This window comes from Lagenorhynchus albirostris, chromosome 5, assembly GCF_949774975.1.
Source record: "Lagenorhynchus albirostris chromosome 5, mLagAlb1.1, whole genome shotgun sequence".
Classification (NCBI taxonomy): Eukaryota; Metazoa; Chordata; class Mammalia; order Artiodactyla; family Delphinidae; genus Lagenorhynchus; species Lagenorhynchus albirostris.
Genome location: NC_083099.1, coordinates 30,894,279 through 30,918,010, shown reverse-complemented (window position 1 = coordinate 30,918,010; position 23,732 = coordinate 30,894,279). Strand labels below are relative to the sequence as shown.

At 46.9% G+C, this 23,732-nt stretch overlaps 1 protein-coding gene across 1 annotated transcript in view; it reads left to right on the top strand.

The window, feature by feature from the left end:
* Window positions 1–23,732, top strand: part of EPHB1 (EPH receptor B1) — a 290,260-nt gene that overhangs the window by 179,978 nt on the left and 86,550 nt on the right. The window contains exon 6 of the mRNA XM_060149500.1: window positions 18,180–18,304. Within this exon, the coding sequence (XP_060005483.1) occupies window positions 18,180–18,304 (125 nt within the window). The remainder of the gene's footprint in view (window positions 1–18,179; window positions 18,305–23,732) is intronic.

Sequence of the window (23,732 nt, the reverse complement as noted above, 5' to 3'; positions counted from 1 at the left end):
CCCCTACTCAGCTCCAGCAAGTGGCGTCATACCCAGCGCTGCCAGATGTTATAAGCTGAAAATCCAGATTAAAAATGTTGACAACTAATTAGAAAAGTTTAAAACACTTGAGAGGCAAACAAATCCAATTCTGGATTTGGCCTTTTGGCTGTGGCTTGCAGCCTCTGATTCAGAGGGCTAATCTGACTTACACAGGCTTGAAGGGTGAGTGTGCTGTGTGGTACCATCTCATCCCCCCTCGGGGCAGTCACCTTCCCAGTCACTCCTGGGCTCAGTCACTCCTGGGCTCATGGTGGCAGCCGTGCAGTGGGGAGGGGAGACGTGGGGTTGGCCCCTCTCTCTGCTCCTCACATGACTCATGCAAGTTCATTGAATTGCCGTGATCCCTCCTTTCTCCACAGTAAGATGGGAGGACTGGCACCTGCTTCCTAGTGCTGTGTGATAAGCAAATGAGACAGAGGAGAGAAAATCACTTTGCAAACCGTGTGATGGACTGGGAGATGAGCATAATTTCTGAGAATATGTCCTGAGCCAGACAGCAATTTGCTGGGCTTTTTTTCCCCCCTAGGCTGTTTCCTTCCAAGGCCCCTGGTCCCTTTGTTTGGGACTGATGTCATCTAGATCAGATAAATGACAGATATTGGTTTGGCCACTCTTCAAGGAAGGAGTAGGCACCAGAAAGGGGAGCAGTGAAATCTGTGTTCCAGGGGTTAATGAAGACGGCAGGGAAGGAACAGAACCTGTATACCCGACATAGGATCAACCTGCCGCTCAGAGGAGCCTGACTGTCTTTCCTCATCATGTGTTTGGAGATGCAGCACTTTTCCCTTCCCTGTATGATGCATCAGCAGCATTTATATTGTGCACAGTTCATGTATGGCCTGTGGTGCCAACTGCATGTGAAACACTAACATATACACTGTGCCCACAACACAGACACAAGCCGTTACTTAATTTTATTTAAAAAATACTACACTACTCTGTCAGTCATCACAAGCCCCTATAGTTTGCCCATTTTTAAGGCATTTTCAAAGTTCCTAGACAATTAAACTAACTCAGAGATGCTACTTTTCCCACACATGAATTACCCAGCCCACCAATTTCTCTGAACACATCACCTAATTTGCATTATTCCTTGGTTAAGTATAGTATTTGCATGCATAAAGAATAATCTTTGAATATGAAAAGGACTTTTATGATATTGCAATATATTGAGCTCTTTGGAGGGAAGATATTATGTAAATCTCAAAATTAAATATTAAAACAATATTACACTGCTGCCTGTAAAAATTTAGAGTGTTAAGGTCCATATGCTGAATCTAGTCCATTTTTAAGGGCTGGTTTCACTGGAAATTAACAGGTGAAATTTGTTCCAGAGCAGAGAAAAAGATTGAGTCAGAACCTCAAAAAGATGGGAATGACTTTAAGGAAAACTTTCATTGAACTTAATAAGGAAAAGTTAAAAACAAACTTAAGTCAATGACAATTTCACTGTTCTTAATTCAATTTCATAGTTCATTTTATTGATTTCTTCTCATTTTTAATCTCCAAAAGGCTGTTTTTATTGTTTCTTAAGTCCTGGCATTGAGGAGGAACTTCCAAGTGGCCTCAGAAAGGTCCTGCCATCTGCAAACAGGGGTTGTTGTCTCTTGAGTGGAACAGGTCACCACATACCATTGCCCTTGACCAAAGTCATGGCCTTCCACTCCCAGCAGCCTTGGGTTCTCCACTAGGTGGTAAGTTCTGCAGAGAATCAGACTTTCCAACCTACTCCACTGTCATGAGGGAGGGACCCACAGCACTAGGCATAGAACCTTGATAAATATTTGCCAGGCTCCTTTAATCCCTACATATGAGCTTTGGTATATAAATGTTTGGTTGATGTGTAGTGATCAGAATATATCCTGGTGGTCCACGGGTGGGCAGGTGCTCCCTCCAGGTCAGCCAGGGTACAAGGTATCTTCCTCTCCTTTGGCTCTTAGAAGGAAAACTTAAGGGGATGACCTTAGGATGTTACCAGAAGCCCTGATGTACTCAGAGGAAAACAGTGAGATTCAAAGGGGGGTTTGTTTAAGCACATTAACTTTGGAAATGCATTCATTCATTCACCACAATCTTTGTGACTGCTTTCCACATGCTGACTTCTTGGCTTCTGCTTCTAGGGGCTCCCATTCACTTACTCAACAAATATTTATTGATGTCTTCTGTGTGTCATTCACGGCTCCAGGCCTGAGGAACACAGGAGCAAACAGCACAGACAAGCGTCTGTGCCTTGGGGAGCTCCCATTCTGATCCCCAGCGCTCATTGAGACTGGGCTCAGATGCCTAGAAAGTCACCAAGGGGGATCTCAGCTGGGCTATGGGTGCCACAGCCCACTGAGGTGCCAGCTCTCACTTTGCAAAAGTTAGGATGTGATCACATGCCATTGCTAGAAAGCATTTCAATCCGAGGAGGTTGTTGCTATACAGTGACAGTACAGGGTGGGATATCTTATTACTTACTATCTGACCAATTTGAACTTCTTGCGGACAGATTTCACATGCTGGGCCACGCGGTGGTTGGGCGTAGGAAAGCTCCCTGTTCCAGGTCCTGAGCAGTGCCTAAGATGCTGCTAAAAGCTGGAGAACAGCTGTGTGGCTCTGAGGATGACTAGAGGGCCCCACGGGCCCCAGGGACCTATTTGCTCATTTTACTACCTCTTGGGCGCTCTAAATACACGTCTTGTTCAGTGAAAATGGGACTGCCAGGCAGTGAGATGTAGTAAGTTCCTTCCCCTGTTCAAAGTCCAAATGAGATTGTTATCACCCTCATTACAGAGGGAGCCTCTAGTTGCATTACGAGATAGTTTCTGTTCGCCTTGTGGCCAAGGCACAGGGGGCAGGAGGGAGGAGGAGACTGGTGATGAGTCTGTCCTCGCTCCTCTGGCAAATGTCAGTTCCTGAGTGGCTACTGTTCCCCAGTGTCTAGCTAGGTGCTATTATTCCTCTAATAACAGCATTTGAGAAATGTTCATTGAATGATTTAATAAATTATCAAATAAATGTATGAATGGATGCCTCCATCCTTCTTAAACTCATCACAGACATCAGCAAATGGTGTGGCTTTAGCTTTCTCTGTGATCTTTCCTTCCTCCGGCATCTCTGTGCGGGCACTGTGATTGCAGTTAAGACCCCACATTCTCCCAGATGTTGGTGAGACCTGGACATCCCGGGTGCACTGTCCTCCCAAAACACGGCCCTGCGGGAGACACTCTGCTATGCCCAGGCTGGGCTGCCCCCTCCCGCATAGGCAGGGCCCTAGCTGCTCCAGCAGGCACCAGTGGGGGTGTCGGGTTGGCAATTCCGACGCTGCTGTCCATCCACCTGCACGCCAACTCTGCGCCTATCATTTTCACAGCACCATCCATGTTAAACAGGCAGGAGCACCAGGGGTTTTTGAATGCAGCAATTAACAAAACAGTAATCAAGCTAAGTGTTTAATTTCAGAAAATTAACATCTTCTCTGAGCGGATATGAAAGATGAGGAAAAAAGGCACATTAAATGTTCTGGGTAAATAAAGGCAAAGCCGGACTACAAATATTTTCCAGTGCAAGAGGGACTTTTTGCCAACCCTCCAGGCCCTGGGATCCGTTTCCTTCTGAGAGCCGAGCCGCAGCACAACCTCAGCTATAGAAATGAGCCCTGGGAATTTGAAGTGTGTGTGTCTCTCTTTTGCTTCCTTTCTTTTTCTTTTCTTTACTTTTCCTTTCTTTTCTTTTCCTTTCTTTTCTTTTCTTTTCTTTTCTTTTCTTTTCTTTTCTTTCTTATCTTTTCTTTTCTTTCTTCCCTTCCTTCCTTCCTTCCTTCCTTCCTTCCTTCCTTCCTTCCTTCCTTCCTTCCTTTCTTTCTTCCTTCCTTCCTTCCTTCCTTCCTTCCTTCCTTCCTTCCTTCCTTCCTTCCTTCCTTCCTTCCTTTCTTCCTTTCTTTCTTTCTTTCTTGACAGAACAAATGCTTTATGTATCCAGAAGACCTCGGGGAAGAAGCATGCCTCTGTGAGCCCGTCTGCCCCATAGAAACCCCTGATGTGTTTCTTGTCCTTCTCTTAGCGGTACTAGTTATAAGGATGGCACATGAGTTCTTGAATGTGTAGGAGTTTTTTGTGTGCATGGGCCATATGTCTCCTGATAGACTGAGGGCTCCCGAGGGAAAACACCAGGTCTCATTGCTCCAGTAACCCTTGCACCTCAGTGCGGTGTCCTATGTGTCCCAGGAAGTCCTGTTAGGCCTGACATAATGTTCACAGTCTGGTGGTACCTCATAACCCAGTGGGCTGGCATTTGTTCGCAGGAACGGGTTTGCATGTGGGTAGGGAAGCTTGTGAGGAGGTGTGTATGTGGAGGGCTGGTTGGAAACAGGGCCTCCTGGTGTCTGTTGTCTCATCTGATGCCCTAGAAGGAGTGAGGACGAGGGCAAGGAAGGAGGCTTTGCAGGAGGGTCGCCGAGGTTTGAGGCCCAAATAGGCAGCCCGAAGGCTCCTGAGGAGGAGCTGCAGCTCAGCAGGGAGGTGGGCTTGGGAGGCTGAGTGGGTGCTGCCTCAGGGAGCACAGGGGAACCGTGTCCCCACAGGCCCACAGCTCCCCAGGGAGGGCCCTGGAAGTCTGGCTCAGGGAGCAGGTTTCCCAGGGGGCTCTTGCAGGCAGCCGACATGGAAAACAAAGAAACCAAAGCAGGAGAATAAGCGGATGGTTTGCAGATACGTGGGAGATGTGCCGCGGGCTCCCAGAAGTGCACAGGGACCGTGGGTTCGGTTTTGCGCATGCGCAATTTGAGGAGACTTTGAGTACCCGAGCCGCGATATTATTGATGCAGTTGGACGTTCAGGCATCTATTTTCTCTGTAGGTGGGTGGTAAGCTTGGTTGCTGAGAGTGAAAGAGGAGACACTGGGGTTGAAGGGTTAAGGAGAATGAAAAATGTTAGGCAGTCCACTCCAGAGAATGGGAGATGGAATTGACCAGAGAAATTCAGCATTTCCAGAAAGTGTTTTGAAGGCTTATTTGAAGTTGGTGATCTTTTATTTACAAAGCTGCCCATTTGCCCTGTTTTGTGGCTTTCTCAGCAGTGCCTGGCTGCTCGGAGCAGACCCTACAGGAAGAGGATGGTGGGTCTCTCGCGGGTTGAGTTTTGCTGCTTGTATCCTATGGAAAGATAAAGGCAACTCACACCTGAGGCTTTGGGGAGTATCGTCAATTACACTATGGCAAAATGGAACCCAAGCTGGATGATGCGAGATATGAATTGGGAGAGGGCTACGCAGAGACAAAGGCGGAGAGAGCCAGATGAGGCTGCAGCGGCTGGGGGCAGTTATCAGAGGTTGCCCCAGGCAGGATGCTTGCATTCAAGAATACCTGAACGTGTGGCTTGGAAACTGGAGCACCTTCAGATGAGGCCAAGTCCAACTGTCCGGTGGGGAGGGTCAGACATGGAGGAGTAGTGGGGCTGTGAGCGTGTGCTGTTCAGGTGGGTGTCAGAGTCACCCACAGGAGGGCGAGGCTGGGATTGAGAAGAAGATAGAGGTGGAAGCCCAAGGCTTCAGTGAGTCAGGGAGTGATGTGGGAAGGAGTGCCCCGCGGTCCCAGGCTCAGGGAGCAGCGGCCCGGCCGGCATGAGGACAGAGGGGGAGGTGGTGAGCAACGGTGGAGAACACAGCCCGCCTCCTGACCCTGAGATGTGCCGGGCGTAAAGTCATACACTGCCACGCTGGAGAGAGCTGCAGGGCGGAGGGCGTGGAGGGAGTGTTCTGGGAAGAGCCAGGTGGAGGCCATGGGGGAATTTTGGGCTCCTGAGCAGCCGTTTTGGAGGGCCTGGGGCAGCGGTGTGTGCAGTGGTGGAGGAGGAAGGAGGCCCCGGACGTAGTGGGGACGGGGGTGCAGGGAGGGCTCCAGCTGGGCAGTGCCCTGCAGGAGGCGGGCTCTCGTCCCTGAGGCCAGAAGACTTTGACCTCCGGGCCCAGGGAGGACAGTCACAGTGGCTGCAGGTGCGGCTCCCCTGCCTGGTGGCAGTGGCAGTGATGTCAGGCTTTAGGTGGTGGTGGGTGCCCTACTGAACCCCTGTGGGTGAGAGCCAGGAGTAATGGGGCACACAGGGTGTCCTCTGCTCACTCCTGTGGCTTCCCCAGTACTGCCTTCTGTGCTCAAACACTCAATAAACCAGAGCTGCCATTGCTCTGGTCCCTCAAAGCCACTCTGGGGTGCCTGCCTAGGACTGGCATCACCTGACAAGAATACCCATCTCTCACACACCCCTGCATAGCCTCCTGCTGCCACAGGGCACAACATTCAGGTTTGCTCCCTTTAATTGGCGCACCTTCTGGTTTCCCCAGGAAGAAGAAGGAACAGAGGAAAAGTGCCAGGCAGGGGTGACCCGGGGGCAGAGGGGCCCTAGGAACACACTACTGAGGATGCCTCATCCTCCTGGCACAGGGCTCTGCTCACATCCACCTCTGCTGGGACCCCTGATCTCTCCAAGGGATCAAGGGTCCCAGAGGGCAGCACCCACCCGTGAACGATGTGACCCTGACCACACCCCTCCACATGCTGGGTATGCTCCAGGGGCTCTGAAAATGCGGGGTGCTTGAGTGTAGGGGGAAGGGAGAGAGAGCCAGCGTCCATCTCAGGGACAGGAGCCAGGTTGATCTGGGCTCTGCTCTAGCCTGCTGGGGACATAGGGAAACAGCTTCTCTCTCTTACCCTCAGTACTGTAATCCATAGATGGTAAGAACTGACAGAAAACTGAATAACATCAGATGTCCTTTTAAAATGTAACATTCTGGACTTGCCTGGTGGCGCAGTGGTTAAGAATCCACCTGCCAATGCAGGGGACACGGGTTCGAGCCGTGGTCCGGGAAGATCCCACATGCCACAGAGAGACTAAGCCCACGAGCCACAACAACTGAACCTGCATACCACAACTACTGAAGCCCACACGCCTAGAGCCCGTGCTCCGCAACAAGAGAAGCCACTGCAGTGAGAAGCCCACGCACCGCTATGAAGAGTAGCCCCCAATCACTGCACCTAGAGAAAGTCTGCATGCAGCAACGAAATTGAAAAGAAATAAAATTAATTAAATAAAATTAAATTAAAAAATAAAATGTAACTTTCTGATTTCTAGACAAAGTTTTCAAACTTGAACTTGCCTCAGAATCCCCTGGAGGGCTTGTTAAAACTCAGATGGTTGGGCCACACCTCCAGGGTTTCTGATTCAGGAGATCTGAGATGGGGCTCAAGGTAGTGGGAAGGTTCTGCATTTCTTATCAGTTCTCAGGTGATGTGGATCTGGGGGTATGTTTTAAGAACATACTTAAAACAGCGTCAGATAGATGATCCCAAGAAAGAACCCACCCCCAATCAGAGGCAATATCAAAAACGAGGGCCTCTGCTGTAAACCCACAAACCCAGAGCAGCCCCCAGCCCCCAACGCCCAATGTCACAGGCTCCCTTGGCTTTTAGAACAAAACCCTTAGTGGATGGACCGGTGAGGGAGGAGCCCCTCTGGGGGGGTGGGGTTGACTCAGCCACCCAGGCTGGAAGCCCTCACTTTCTCTCCCACTCACACTTGGTTGAGCCCATGATGAGACTCAGCCAATATTCTACAACAGCATCGAACTGATGCCGCCCACCCAGAGCAGTCCTCTGTCCCCAGGGGACTCAAGGTAGAGAAGGAGATTGGAAAGGGTTGTCAGGGCCACCTCAAGGCACAGCCCAGAGCAAAAGCAAAGAAGCCAATGTCCACACTAGGGGAAAACAATTAGAAAAATAATGAATTCTGCTTTTATAGTCATACCCAGTCTCCAAACTAATTACTTATTTGTTTAATCTACTTTGACCAGAAGTGTTACTGCACCAAAAATATTTAATGAGTCAGGCTTCCTGATGTAAAATTCAAGCGTATTTGTGCAATGAAATGAGTTTCCATCAACAGAGGCGGAACCTGTTATCTAAGCAGTACCTTCTCAACAAAGTTCTCTCCTAGAATACGGATGTCAGAAGAGACAAGATTCTTCTATGCACAGTTCATCATTTGCACAATTCATCTGTGTGCAAATGATTCTTCTTTGTCATCAGTACTATTGGGCCTGATGTCTTTACCTGACATTTAAATACAGATTTTAGTTTTTTCCTAAGGATGTATTTCGTATAAGGAAAAAGATAACCCACAACCCTTAACTCCTCATATCCAACCTCGAGACCCATGCCTTTTAGGAACTCACGTAATTTAACCTGAGGTCTCAAGGGGACTTTTGGAGGCTGCCTAGCAGTTTTGGATTTTTCCATGAAACCTTCAGAGTCTGGGCTGGGGAGATGGGAAATGGACCAGCCTCGGGGCTCTGGGACCCCTGCTTCTGATTCACCCAGAGCAGCATTGCATTGTTCTGCTTCACACTTTATACTTCAGGGAATCTTTTCTTGGTAGAAAGGATTTTACAGCTTAAAAAGAAAAGTTAGAAAACCACTCATGTTAAGGTAACCTTTCAGTTGAAACATCTCAGTGAGATGGGAATGACCCCAGCCTCCCCAGTTTCTGCCTCTGCTATCTAGAAGCACTCCTGTCCCCACTGCCCTGGGACCGCTGTGTTCAGACCCACTCTGTGTTCCTTCCCAGGTACAGGCTGCAGAATCACAACCCTGCCTCCCCTCCCCCAACATCCTTCTCCTTTAAAGGCCTATGTCCATGTTTGGTGCAACTGTGTAATTTTCCGACCCCTCTTACTTCCAGAGCCTTTGGGGAAGAGCCCACAGCCATTCCAGTAAAGGCAAACTTTCACTGAACATCGATTAGGGGCTAACACAGTGGGAAGAAGCTAAAAATAGGACTTGTGCCCTAAAGAGTTTATTCCAGTGATGGAGACCAGAGATGATCACCTGGAAAGTTAGATCCCAGGGCGCTGTGTCCCAAGGTGGTAATTACAGCCCCATGAGAGTTATTAAAAGTAAGGACTTTGAGTTGGGAGGAGAGAAGGGACACTTTGGTGGGCATGGTCTGGCGTGGCTAAGCCAGGGCAGTGTGTGGACTGATCAGGACCTTTGAAGGCTGGTGGGGTTATGAAAAGAGGTGGCCGTAGTGGGAGATCCCTGAAGCTGAGTTCTGCTGAGACTCAATGAGTGGAACAGTGAGATGAGAGCAGCGGGCTCCTTAGAGGGAACCATGGGAGGCACCTGGACTGGCCAGCGGCTGCCACATTGTAAAATGTTAGAGAAGGAGTTGAGATGTTTTTTCCAATGGGGATGCCATTTTTGAGCATCAGAGGAAGTGAGTAAAATGAGCTTTGAGACAGTTAATCTGGCTGCATTATACTTTAAACTGAAGAAGCCCAGAGGTGGACAAGGGATCTGGGACAGGATATTAGGTGTAAGGCAATGCCAGTGACCAGACCAAGAGAAAGGTGGGCACGGAGCCGAGGGAACATTGTGACTCCTGGACCTGAGTCACACCATGGGATGGGTGGGCCATGCCTCAGCCCCTTCCCACAGTCACAAGCTTTCCTTGTCCTCAAGGACAAGGCACCCCATTGTTTACTTCCTAGATTACGTCCCAGAGAAACTTCAGGTCATCTCCAGATGTTACAGGAAACCATCTTCCTTCTGGAGCATTTATCACACCCACCTCCGGGAAACCCGCTGTTAGCCTTCCCTTTCTCCAAGCCCGTTCTTATTCATCACTCCACTCTGACTGGGTTGACATGTTTATTTATCTCCTCAAAGCTATTTATCATACGAATACCCAAGGCTTGTCACTGGATTGTGCTCTTCACATTTACCTGGGGGAACGATGCCCAGGGATTGATTTGCATCTGTGAACACTGGTGGACCCAGAAGGAGACTTTGGGCTGGTTGCCAAGTCCCCTGGGCTAGCAGACTGGATCTAGTTGGAAGAAACAATGGACCACACAGGGCACATCCTCAGAACATTTGAAAACCTCATGACATCAGGGTTAATATTCTTGTTTTACAGTTGAAAAATTTGAGGCCCAAAGTACTTAAGTAACCTTAACCCAAGATCACAGAGTAAGCAGATAGCAGAGCCAGAATAGGAGCCCTCCTCTCTCTGCAACATCTCTAGAGCCCTGAGCACAGTCCGTCTCTATTTTTGCTAATTTCTACTTCCCTAGACTGGGGCCCTTGGCTCCTTACTATTCCTTACCACCCCCCTTGTTTTCCTCACAGCTGGGATCTATGGTGTAGATTGCAGGTGGTTAGTCCAAGGATGATTTAGCTGGAAAATGCTATTCTAGAAAGAGTAGGAGAGGTTAGCATTACCATATGATCCAGCAATTCCACTCCTCAGTATATACCCAAGAGCAATGCAAATATAGGTCCATGCAGAAACTTGTACATGAATGTTCTTAGCCGCATTATTCACAATAGTCAAAATGTGGAAACATCCCAAATGTTCATCAAATGATGGATGTTTGTCCGAGAAACAGCAATGCCCCAGATGGCTGAAGTGACGATAACACTCAGATGCTCACTGTTCTGGCTGGGGCAGCTGTATCACTCTGAGGGGTCACTGTGGGGACCTCCTCCCACCCCACAAACCTTTCCCCATGGAAGGACAGGGGAAAGATCCCCAACCCGACCCAGCATGAGTTACTGTGAGGGAGGCAGTGGGCTGCCCTTTCCATGGGCCTCCTTGGGAAGTTCAGACAGGAAAGCTTCCTAAGTGGAGACACCGTTTGTCTTCCAGGACACTTGCTAGGCTTGTTACCTGAGCCCAGGCAGAGGGGACTCAGCTGTGACCCTCACCCCTGCTCTAGGGCAGGTAAGGGGTAGCCTCACAGCAAAGCTGTCCCTGGCATGATTTCCACCTGCAGAAGCAACACTGTTTTCCCCTTTAGATGAGATTTACTGAACTCTGAAAATCCAAGTTCCATATTTTTATAGCCTCTTCAAACTTTTTTCTCCAATAGGTCAACTTAATTTTGAATGTATGTGTGTTTTGCTATTATTTTTCTTCAAAACTAGTGATAATACTTTTGACGTCTTAAATAAAATATTTTAACATCATTTATTATATCCCAAAATGGATTATGGTGATAACTGTTGAAAGAATTCTTTTGACACAAAAATCAACGAAGACATTAGGAGGTAATTTTTAATAAGCAAAGATAATGCTTTAGAACTTAGTAATTGTCCTAGGAAAAAAGCATCAGTTCGTTCTCACATTTTGGAAGCTGAGATGCTTAATCATTGGGGGAAAATGCCCCTATCAGATAAGGAAAACAAAATGAGTAAGAGAAAACTTTGAATATGACTGAGTCAGTAACTAAATTAAAGGGTCAAGGAATGTCATAAACATAAACTGTATGGTCCAGGAGAACCTGAGATAGGAAATCAAGGCTCCACACATTAAGAGCCAGGGTCCAGATTTGGGGTTATTAACTTGCAGACAGATTCATGCCACCCTCCCAAGACCCAGCCTGACTCTGACAGGAGTGCAGGCCCTATGATCTCTTTTGGAGCCCTTCTTACAAATGGAGGGCTGGTGGTGGTCCACCAGGCTGCATCCGTGATGCCACTGGCAGTGACCTGTGGCTAGTTTGGGCTGATACTTGTCCCATGTCACTGGTGAGTTGTTTCATAACTTACAGCTGGGGCCATCCTGTCCCTGCAATTTATCCACATCTCCCTTGTCAGTTCAGACAAGAACGTTCTGTGCACTCTCGCTGCTGTATGTGATATACTATCTTAGATCTGTCTGCTTCAAAACAATGGACTTGAGGATATGGGGAGGGGGAAGGGTAAGATGGGACAAAGTGAGAGAGTGGCAGGGACATATATACACTACCAAACGTAAGGTAGATAGCTAGTGGGAAGCAGCCGCATAGCACAGGGAGATCAGCTCGGTGCTTTGTGACCACCTAGAAGGGTGGGATAGGGAGTGTGGGAGGGAGGGAGACGCAAGAGGGAAGAGATATGGGAACATATGTATATATATAACTGATTCACTTTGTTATAAAGCAGAAGTTAACACACCATTGTAAAGCAATTATACTCCAATAAAGATGTTAAAAAAAAAAAAAAAAGCACTTTGGGAGGAAGTTCTCCCCAAAGTCTTCCTTGGTAAAAACAGAGACAAAGGACTCACTCCACCTGCATTTGCAGTTTCTTCATCCCTAAACCCTTTGACCAATGGCGTTTAAGTCTCTTTCTGCTTCTGACACATTTAAAGGGCTTCTTATTATTGGCTGTGAACAATACAGGTGTGTGACTTTTACACACTCCTGGTTTTGATTCTGGTTGAACGCTCAAACAGATTTTCCTCAGTGCCTGACAGGACACTTGTCATTGCTTCTCCACTGTCCTCTTTGGATTCTGGCTTCCTGTTGGGCCAGCCTCTTTATTTTGCTGAAAAGAAGTGCAGGGCAATTTTGATTATGTTTGGATTTTTTGAGCACCGCCTCTTTAGGCCAAACAAATCTTTCTTTCTTTCATTTTAAAAAGTTTTTGAAGTACAGTTGATTTACAATGTTGCATTAATTTCTGCTGTGCAGCAAAGTGACTCAGTTATACATATATATATTATTTTCATATATATTCTTTCATATTCATATATATATTTCTTACATATTCTTTTCATATATATATTCTTTTTCATATTCTTTTCCATTATGGTTTATCACAGGATATTAAATATAGTTGCCCTGTGCTATACAGTAGAACCTTGTTGTTTATCCATCCCATGTGAATACTTTGCTAATCCCAAACTCCCAGTCCAACCCTCCCCTCCCCTCCCCTCCTTCCCCCTTGGCAACCACCAGTGTGGTCTCTATGTCTGCAAATACATCTTTCTTGATCCTTCAGTACCTTCTTTCCAAATAGCCCCTAAGCTAATCCTTTGTCCGTACTTTTTCTAAAGAAAGGTCTATATTTGCTTATTTGCTAAAGTTTAATAATTTTCATTTCCTTCTCTCTGTAAAATGTTTAATTTAGTCAAAAACATTCTGTGTGCTTGTGAGGGAGAGACTCTTTCAAGCATTCAGTGAAACTGTCCCTTCATCTTAGGATGCAGGTTGGTTTATGGAGAAAAGACAGCTGGCCAGGACATACTGTTCAAACTATTGTATTCAGGGGTCCCAAGGGCTGCTTCTTTGAATTAATTTTCCCTTCCTATCTTAGTCTGCCTTAGTTTTGCTAAAAGAAGTTGGTGTTTGAGTGGATACCTGAGCTCCCTTTTATTTTGTTTTGTCTGAAGGTTTTATTGCATGTGAAACACCAGATTTAGAGGTGGCATTTGCACTTGGAGAAGGAAAAAAGCATTTGTCACCGTAGGTGATCACTGATGGCAGAGTACCAAATGTAAGCTGTTCTGATCTTCAGAGAGGAGGCGTGATACTTTCTTACTTTCTCCCCTGTGCAAAATCCCATCTCAGTTAAAAGGTAAGACATTTAGAGTGACCTGTATGGGAATAGATGGCCTGCCAGGGGGCCCGTGACGGTGGTATCATCACCATAAATCTGAGAAATGCTGGCGGAGGTGACTGTCACCCTCCAGCAGCTTCTCCTGGATCTGTGTGCTGCTGCTGGCCTTCTGGGAGGTCCTTGCCACCTGTATAACAGGGACACTCCTCTCAGTGGATTTGACTATCCATTGCGTCTGGATCACCTTACCTCTTTGCCATTTGACCCCAAATGGGACCTTCAAGCAGGGCTGTGACTTTCTTACTTGTCCTTCTGTCTTGAGTGATTAGAGCAGGGGCGTGGCACAATGGTTGGCATATATGCTGAGTTTTGAATGATGGCTTTCCAGGGATTAGAGGCAAAATAAAGAACCAAGCCCATCAAAAATCCTCAGGCCATTGGGATTAAACTCTCTAATTTTTAATACATGATGCTTCAGCTTTTGAGGCAGAAGGATCCTGAAAACCTATATGACACTGACATGATAAAAAAACATGTCAACTGAATCGTGTTTCCACAGAGGCCTGAAAGGGCAGCCCTTTCAGTGTGGTGGGCGGTGGCCGGGGATAGTGTAGAGAGGGGAGGATTAATAGGGGCCGTTCCCATCCATCCTGGTGGGCCCAGCAGGATCCCAAACCATCCAGACTGACTCCAAAACACTGTCTCACTTTCCTGAAGCTCCTTCATCCTCTCTTGGGGCTCTGCACAGCACACACAGGCCTTGGGAAGAAAAACCCCAAGCACCCCGTTAACCATTCAACCTGAACTAAATCCACACTCACTGCCTAGTTTCACTATGGCGACTCGGCAGTGGCATCTCACACCTCCTGTCCTCCGGGGAAGGCTGACTGCCACTTGATTTCTAGGTGATCACACTCTCTGGTTCTCCTTCCACATCACTGGCCTTCTTTCTCAGGCCCCTTGGTGGCTTTCCCATCACCTCCTGAATCTTAGACTATATATCCTCTTCTGCTCCTTCTCTTGGTGATTTCTGTCATTTCCAGTGCTTTCAATATCTTTGAAATATGATGACTTCACATTTATAACTTCAGTCTGGACCTCTTCGACATGCATTTGCCTACTCAGCATCTCCTCTGGGACATCCTGGATGTCTTAAAGCCAGCAGGTCCGAAGTGGATCACCTGTGCTTTCCTCCCAAACTGTTTGTACCTATGTCGTCCCTGATCTCAGTCGATGGCTACCCCACTTTTCCAGCTGCTCAGACCAGAAACACAGCCATTGAGATATATTCTAAATATATTCAGAATCTGACCATCTCCTCTCTCACCACCTCCACCACTCCAAGCCTGGTCCAAGTCACCATGATCTTCCAGCTGGATTATTCTTTCAGCTTTCACAGGGCCCCTGCACTCCATTAGCAATATAGCACAGGGTGATACTGGTAACATGTAACTCACATGATGTCATTCCCCTGTTTGCGACCCTCCCATGGGTCCCCATGTCTCTCAGTAGAAGCCAACATCCGCTTTTAGTGTCTCTGGGGGCCCTACCATCTGTGACCTCATTTCTGCATCAGTCCCACTGGCTCTTTTCTGTTTCCCTGAAACACCAGGATGCTCCCAGATCAGAAACTTTGCCCTGGCCTCTCCCTCTCACATGCTCTTCTCCCAGGCATCCGCCTGGCTCCCTCTTTGTCCTCTTTCATCTCTGTGCTCCTGCGTCCACTTCTCAGACAAGGCCTGGCCGAACACAAGATTCAGAATTGCAGTCTTCCCCTGGCCGACCTCCTATATTTTGGCATTCTGTATCCCTTCTCCTCTGCTCCATTTTTTCCCATTGTACTTAATATTTTTAACATACCTTGTCATGTATTTATTTATTATGTCTAGTCTCTGAATCCCTCCACTAGAAAAGAAGCTCTATGAAGGCAAGAAATGTTAATTTGTTCACTAGGGAATCTTTACAACCTAGAACGATTACTGGCACATGACAGATGCTCAATAAATATTTGTTTAAATAGCTGATTAATGGATCTGGGCCATGATCCTAAGTTGGAAGAGAAGATGCATTTGATGGTTGAGTCAGGATCAAAAATTATTTCAACTTACCAGACTCATAGGCCAAATTAGCACCATAAAGGCGCATGTAAATCCCTGTAGTCAAAGCTAAAAGCCAACTCTACAGACAAAAGGTGAGGAGCATACCATGGGAAAACCTAAAGGTTATACTGACTGTGGTTTCAAAATCAAGTAGCAGGGGCCTCCCTGGTGGCGCAGTGGTTGAGAGTCCGCCTGCCGATGCAGGGGACGCAGGTTCGTGCCCCGGTCTGGGAAGATCCCACATGCTGCGGAGCGGCTGGACCCGTGAGCCATGACCGCTGAGGCTGCGCGTCCGGAGCCTGTGCTCCACAGCGGGAGAGGCCACAGCAGTGAGAGGCCCGCGTACAGCAAAAAAAAAAAAAAAAAAAAAAAAAAAAAAAAAAAATCAAATAGCAGGGACATGTTTTTGAAGCAAAGGCTAATGGTAATATTAATAGATGTATAGTACACAGATCATGGTGGATATTAGTTTTACTCTAATCTTTGCTGTTCAAACAGCAGTGAGAGAACTGGGTTCACCTCTGGGCCTTATGCTTAAAGAGATTTAGGTAACGTGAGCCCCGTGTGGAAAAAAGCCACCTCAGGTGCCGGCATATCATGGGAGAAATGTTCATAATATCTGGCCATTCTTTTCAGCAGGAAAAACTCAGGGGAGACCTCAATAGTTTCTTTCGCTATTTAACAAGCCATTCTGTGGAAGAGGGAACATTCTATATTACTTCACTTGGCAGAACTGAGACCGGTAGGAAGAAGACATATTTCAGATAAGAATAAGGAAGACATGCAAATTGGTGAGAGGTATCCAGGTATGGAGCGGCAGCTTCTGTAGGCAGTGAGCTTCCCATCCCTGGGAACGCAGCAGGGCGGGGCAGGGAATACTTGATAGGGGGATTCAGGACTGCATCAACTCAGGTCCTCCACAAAGCAGACACCACGATGGGATCAGATGGGATCAGATTTACTAGGGAAATGGGGTGGAGGCCAGAGGAGGCTGGGAGAGCTATCAGACCACAATGAAGGTCTGATCCCTCTGAAGGAGAGAGAGAAGGAAGGAGGATTGAGTGGGAAGAGTCTTAGACTGCCACGAGTTACAGGGAAGTGTTGGGATATCCAGTGGGCAGTATTTGCCCATCAGAAGAGGGCAGAAGAGGGCAGAAGAGGGCATATCCAGTGGGCAGTGGGCAGAAGTTGCCCATCAGAAGAGTCAGGAACGGACCTGCCTTAGCATCCCCGCCATTCTCAGTCATTGGCTGGGAGCAGCATGTGGGAAGTGGGCTCTGCGTGGATGCAGTGATGGATCGCAGCAGCTGGGGTCATTAGGCAATTATGCTCCCAGGGGTAGGAGCTCTGAGGGGCACATTTTCACGGCCATGATGAGGTCTCTAATGGGAACTGGGCAAAGTCCCAGGCAGACACTGCAATTCTAAGGGCTCATCACAGCACCTCTCACTCTGTGCTCTCCTTACGGCTCCCCTGGACCGTGGGTATCTTCACAGCTCTGCATCTCCACCCCGACCCAGGGGCCTCACGCAATAGGTTCTCACTGAGAGTCCGTGGATCGTGGAGAATGAGGAACCGCCCGTGACCTGGTACCCGTGCTCTGTAATTTCAGGTCTTGCAGGGGAATCTGTTAACTTAAATCCAGGATAGTAAATGTCACTCAGCCATGGTCCCCAGAGAAAGCCTTGTAAAGTGGAGTTCGTGTGAGGAAGCGACCTTCATCACTGCAGAAGTGCCAGGACTAAATGGAACAGCCCCTGAGCAGAGCACAGACCGCAGCCTCATCCATCACCTGCCTCTTCTCCTAGACAGACGACCCTCATTTATTATCTCCAGACTGTTTTCATTTTACTTACACTCTGTGAAAAATGTTGAATTGGGAAATAAATATTATTCTTTTTAAAGAGAGATTTCGGAAGCACTTCACAGATTTTGGAATTATTATTCTGTTTCCAAATGTTTGGTTTGTGTATCATTTCTTCATTTATATTTGTGAGCTCTCAACAGCAAATGTCCTCATTTGGAAAACTCTGACAGAAGTCTACAAGAACTCTGTTTTTGGTCTGTGTTCATGTCTTCTTGAGAGATGCCACCTCTCTTCCTTTGGAAATGCAGCAAAATCTTCCATGCAGTCTCAGAAGGAGATGTTTGCTAGAATGTTCCTTTTCACTGCACAGCAATTCTGTACTGATCAGCTCGACTCTCTCTCTGTCAGTTCTTGCCTCTAGATCCTCTTCTCTGTGATGGCTCAGCCCATTCCTGCAAGACTGAGGTTCCTTCAACACCATCTGCTCAAAGACATTCCATCGCGCCTCTTGTCCCACTGCCTGAAGCCTGGACTTGTCCTGCTGGTCACATCCTCCATGCCTGTCTCCAACTTTCCCCACCCACACTGTTTTCCTGTGATTTCTCCAGCCATCTCTTGTTTTGGTCAAAACTTTTTTCTTCCTGTCCACTCTGTTCCCTACCCTCACACATGTTCTCCTGTCCTAAATTGTCACCTGTTCTCTCCTTTGGTACCCAAACTCCATTTGTTCTGCAAAACTCACAGAAAGTTCTATAGATCCAGCTTAGTTGATGAGAAATGTCCAATGACATTTCTCTGCCTCTTTGTCTCTGAAAGACAGCACTTCTCGTATAATCGAGGGTCTGTTCATCTGCCCTGTCTCTTCCTCTCTCTGCAGCCCCTTCCACTGTCCCCATCATGCACCAGGTCAGTGCCACCATGAGGAGCATCACCTTGTCATGGCCGCAGCCGGAGCAGCCCAATGGCATCATCCTGGACTATGAGATCCGGTACTATGAGAAGGTGAGCCAGCCCTGCCTGCAGGCTTGCAAGACCCAGGGCCAGCCACTTTTCCATGGGTGGTGGTCAGCTGAGGTCCCAGGGAGACAGGCTGGAGGGAGTCCTGAGTGGGGGAGGAATCTGGTGATGCAGATCAGAGGCTCCCTGAGAGTGCTCCCAGCCCTGCCCCAGAAAAGGCCTCCAAAGCCCAGGCACTTTCTGTACCAACTCAGGAGAGAACCTTCCAACCCCACTGTCTGCACCACTCACTGGGCTGTCATGGATGGGCAGGACCAATCCCATTCTCCCAGTCACATGCTTGCTATACTAAAGCAGATGCTACACAGCCACCAGGTGTCCCTTGAACTTTCTGAAGATTCTGTGGTTTTGAAAACTAGTCTTTTTCTTTTTCTTTTATGGCCGTGCCACACGGCTTGCAGGATCTTAGTTCCCCAACCAGGGATTGAACCTGGGCCCATGGCAGTGAAAGCACGGAGTCCTAACCAATGTACCACCAGGAAATTACCTAAACTGGTGTTTTTTAAAGTTTTTGACCATATACCTCCAATATAAGATTGTTTATTTATAAATTATATGCATATACTACTGTGCTGAGCTATGTATGGAGGTTTCAAATATTTAAATGGAAATGTAAAAGGATAGATAGAAATTTCGAATACATTTTGAATAATATGTTATTTCCCTTGACTGCTCTCTCACAGCTGCTGCTGGGGGCTACAGCAGGGCCTGCCCTGCCATGAAGAGGGAAATGGTGCCCTGTGGAGTTGACCCCTGGCCTATCTGTGGGGGAAGCAGGGCTTTCCTTCCACCATGGTGATCTATAGCATTTGCAAAATCCCAGGAAAACAGAGTGCTTTCTATACGGACCCAACACAATATTTTTGCAAATACCAGATTTATTCCTTTATTATTCAGCAAGTTATTTATTGAGTGCCTGCTATTTGGCAGTTACTATTCTAAGATACATTTGTGATCAAAACAAGGATTCCTGCCCTCAAGAAGCTTACTTTCCAACAGAAAGAGAGAGACAATGAATAATGAATATAACAAATAAAGATCTCATATAGTGTGTTAGAAAATGAGTGTAAATTGGGGGGGAAGCAGATCAAGGTAAATGGGGTCAGGAGGGTCAGGTTTGGGGGAGGAGTAGGTTGCAGAAATAAATAGAATGGTAAAGGTGGGCCTCTTGGAGAAGGTAAGTTCTAAGTAAAGACCTGCAGGAGATAAGGGTGTTGTGAAGCAGGCATCTGGGGAATAAAGAGCCTGTGCAAAGGCCCTGAGGTGAGATCATGACTGTTGGTTCAAGGAGCAGGAAGGAGACTGGCATGACTGGAGTCATACGAGCAATGGGAAAATAGTAGTCAGGGGAGAGGTAATCAGAGGAGGTGCTCATGTTAGGCCTTAAGAACTTGAGCCTTTCCTCTGAATAAGATGGGAATCCATAGCAGGGTTTGGTGCAGAGGAGAAACAAAATCTGACTTACATTTTAAAAGGGTCATTCAGGCTTTTCCACTGAAAATAGACCTGTTAGATTATAATCATCTAAGACAAGGATGATGGTGGCTTGAATCAAAGTGGAAGCAGATGGCTGATGAAACATAGTTGATTTCCAGGGGTATAAACTAAAGACAAACCAATGGGATTTCCAACAGGTTGGGTTTGGGATGTGGGAGGGTTTGGGCCTGAGTCACTAGAAAAATGGTAACACCAGTGGCTGAGAAGAGGATCACTGTAGGCAGAGCCTGTCTGGGGTGAGGGAAGGGACCAAAGTTCAGCTCCGTGTCTAAAATTCCCCTGAGATAGCCAAGTGTAGATGTGGAGCAGGCAGCTAAATGTGCACATCTGGAGTTCAGGGGAGAGGACGGGCTGGAGATGACCATTTGGAAGTTGCCAGTGTGTGGATGGTATGGGTGAGATCATCCAGTGCGTCAGTGGGGATACGAAGAGGAACAGGGATGAAGACCTGCAGCCTCCAACATGGAGGCAGTGTTGAAAGTGGAGCATGACTGCACTGGGAAGGGAGCCCTGGATTCCAGGGCCGTCCATAACTGACAGACACACAGCCATGGTCCCATTACTGAACCACTTACTCTAGATTGGTTTTCACACTTGTAAAATGGTACCAATTTACCTCCCTGAAAGCAGAAGCTCAGATGGATCACCAGTCTAGCCTGCAAGGAGGTGTGCCCTTCAGCCATTACAGCCAAACTTGCAAGCAAGGTGAGGGTTCGGCGGCTTTCTACTCATTTAGAGGAAACTGGGTTTTGTAGACAGTTGATTCTGATAATTCAGGGAATTGGGGGTAACTTAAATGGTATGGATTCATAAGCAGCCATTATATCCATTCAACTTTGAATTGGGGACCCTTATTTACTAGATATTTTTTATCATTAAGTAAAGTAAATGTTGGACCAATCCAAAAATGTTTTGGACCTATTTGGACCTATTGATTACATGGCCTCGTTTCATCACCAAAGTTGACCTAGACCAAGTTCAAGTTGACCTAGACCTAGTTCTATTGACCAAGTCCAGTAGGATATTATGCTTGGCCATATATGGTGTGATGTCAGAGTCACCAGTAAGGTCCCACCCAGCCCCCCTTCCCACACACACGTGAACTTGAGCCTTTTGGCTCATCTCAGATAAATAATAATACTTTCTCCCTAGCGTGCCCCTGTTGAGTGTCAGAGGCTTTCTAAACATCATCTCCTCTCCCCTTTCACAACTCAGTGTAGTAAATCTTAGTATCGTTGTTTTGGGTAAAAGAAACAAATGCACAAAGAAGTTGAAAAAAACAAAGCCCAGTTGCTCAGGTCACACAGCTAGAAAGGGAGTCTATAGCCTGAGTTCTTTGCCCTGCAGCCCGGGGCGGTGCTGGGAAGGGGTTGGACGCATGGGAAACCACCGGCCCTTCTCCTCACCTGCCATGCCAAGGGCATTCACCCTGGGACGGGGGTGAAAGGCGCAGAACCGAAACCATGAGGCTCATGCCTGTGTCCCCTGACTCCTCATTCCCCAGCCCACACCCGAGTCCTCCATGGCCTTTCCCTGTACAAACTGTAGTTGACCTCAACTTCTTGCTGGACAAACTGTAGTTGGCCTCAACTTCTGACACTATGAAGGAAGATTATTCTCCCATCTTAGGCCCTGTCCCTACTTCTCAGTAATTTATACCAATTATTAACAGAACACATGCACAGTAGCTCAAGACCTGAGGGGGCTTCCACACCTCAGTGAAGGATGTCATTGTCCCAGAAGATAGAATGCTTTTTTTAGGAACGCAGAAGATTCTTCACCTAAGCACTGGTTGCCATTTGGTATATTACAATAGAACTCTTCCTCACTTATAAAGTGCTTGACTATAAAATACATTACATGCCTTGACCATTTCTAATATGTCTAAAGGAAGGACATTGCCTTGTGAGGGCATTTTGAAATAATAGCCCCAATGATAATAATTCATCATATGTTGAGTGCCTATTATATGCCAAATATATTACTTCTGATCCTTAAAAGAAATAAAAGAAAGATACTTGAAAGCCAGGTATAACCAATTTATGGATGATGGAACTAAGTCACAGAAAGGTTAAATGACTTACCCATGACCTCACAGGTCGCAGCTAGAGAACCACAGAACTAGAACTATAGATATTTTTACTATATTTCAGTATATTTCTGAGCTCAGTGTAGGACTGGATGCAATTGTGCTGATGCTGAGGATCTGAAAATTATCATGGCCCCCTGAAATAAGAGATTGTATCTTAATTTTCAATCCAAATGCTTGTAACCAGAATGGTTTCCCTCCCTGCTCCACAAGGCTGTGGAATCCTGGTCTTAAGAAGATGCAAACACAAGTAGAACTCAGCCCAGTACATGTCCTGGGTTCAGTCCAAAGAAACTGAACTCATCATTCCTCCATCCTGCACTACTTCTTCTAAACCAGGAATCAGCACATTTTTCTGTGAGAACCAGGTAGTAAATATTTTAGGCTTGTGGGCCATAGAGTCTCTAGCCCGACTACGCAACTCTGCCTTTGTAGCAGGAAAGCAGCCATGGGCAATAGATGTCAATAGATGGGCATGGCTGGGATCCAATAAAACTTTATTTACAAAAACAGGTAGCTGGCCATAGGCTGTAGTTCTCCAAGCCCAGGTCTCCTGCTCCATATCACACTCATGGTTTGTGCTTGGTACACCTTTCAATCTCAGTGCTGTGAGTAGAATCAATGAGGCTTTCATCTCCTGCAACAGCTCATTAATAGAGAGCTCAGATGCCATCGAGCTGATGACACTTCCAGGGTCTCTCCCATGTTCATCTTCTTCCCCATTTTAATACGTTTCCATTCATCATTCCCTCTTGTTTACTGTCTTGTAGCACTTTTCACTCCTGGCATCAGCACTTGTAGGCAAACCAAGGGAGGAGCATCTACAGCTGCCCTCGGCTGTCTTAATGACTAAGTGTTTAGACGTGTACTCGCCCTTCATATTAACTGTCTAGGTGAGAAGGGGCTGCTTTAGGCCTTGGGAATTTCTACCCTTCAAATTTAGGATCATTTTCTCATAGGAACTATTTCAGACTCTGGCAACGTCTTGTGCTCCATCGATGGGTTAAAATGACTGGTCCAAAGTGTGCTGTTTATTCATTCATTTAGCACTGAGGTGTTGGGCACTCAGGCAGGGCAAGCCCTGTGCTATGCATTGGGGATGGAGAAAGATGTGGTCTCTGCCTTCCACAGCTGTAGCCTCTGTCTCCCATACACTTGTGAAATCAGTCATAAGCAACCAGAAAAAAAAAAAAAAGAAAGAAAAACAACAACAAAAAGCAACCCTGCTCTTCACTCTCACTTGTTTGCCTGAGGTTGATTAATGGTTCTGAGAGAACAAGGACTGATACTCATTTTAATCACTGAACTTCTTGAAGGATGCATAGACGATAAAGTGATTATGGGTTAATGTTTGGTCCTCACAATCCAAATGCCAATATACCAGAACACATTTTTCAGTAAACGAGCTGCTCAGCCAATGCTTCACTTATTTCAAGCAGTGCACACTTGCATCTGATTCCAGTAAAACCAGAGAATTCAGGCAGTCACCTGGATTTTTTAGCAATGGGATTTTGTCCTAATTCGTAAGGTGAACTAAGATTTTCATAGTTTCAGATCTCCAGCGTGTCAAGATAGTAATGACCAAAGTTCTAGATGGCATCCCTTCTAGAGTGGATGACCTTCTTTCTGCTGAATCCCTGATTGGTGGGGGCTGGGTTGGGGGGGGCATCCACCTACTTTTTAAGTAGATCAAATGATGGACAGGTGGTCCCTCCCCAGGCCGTCTCTCCCAGAGGCCAATGGATATCACCTCACTTAGTGTGAGCGTGGGCCTCTTTGTAACGTTCACATGTCTCTTTGCTCTGGCCTCTAACCTGGAGTCCCTTA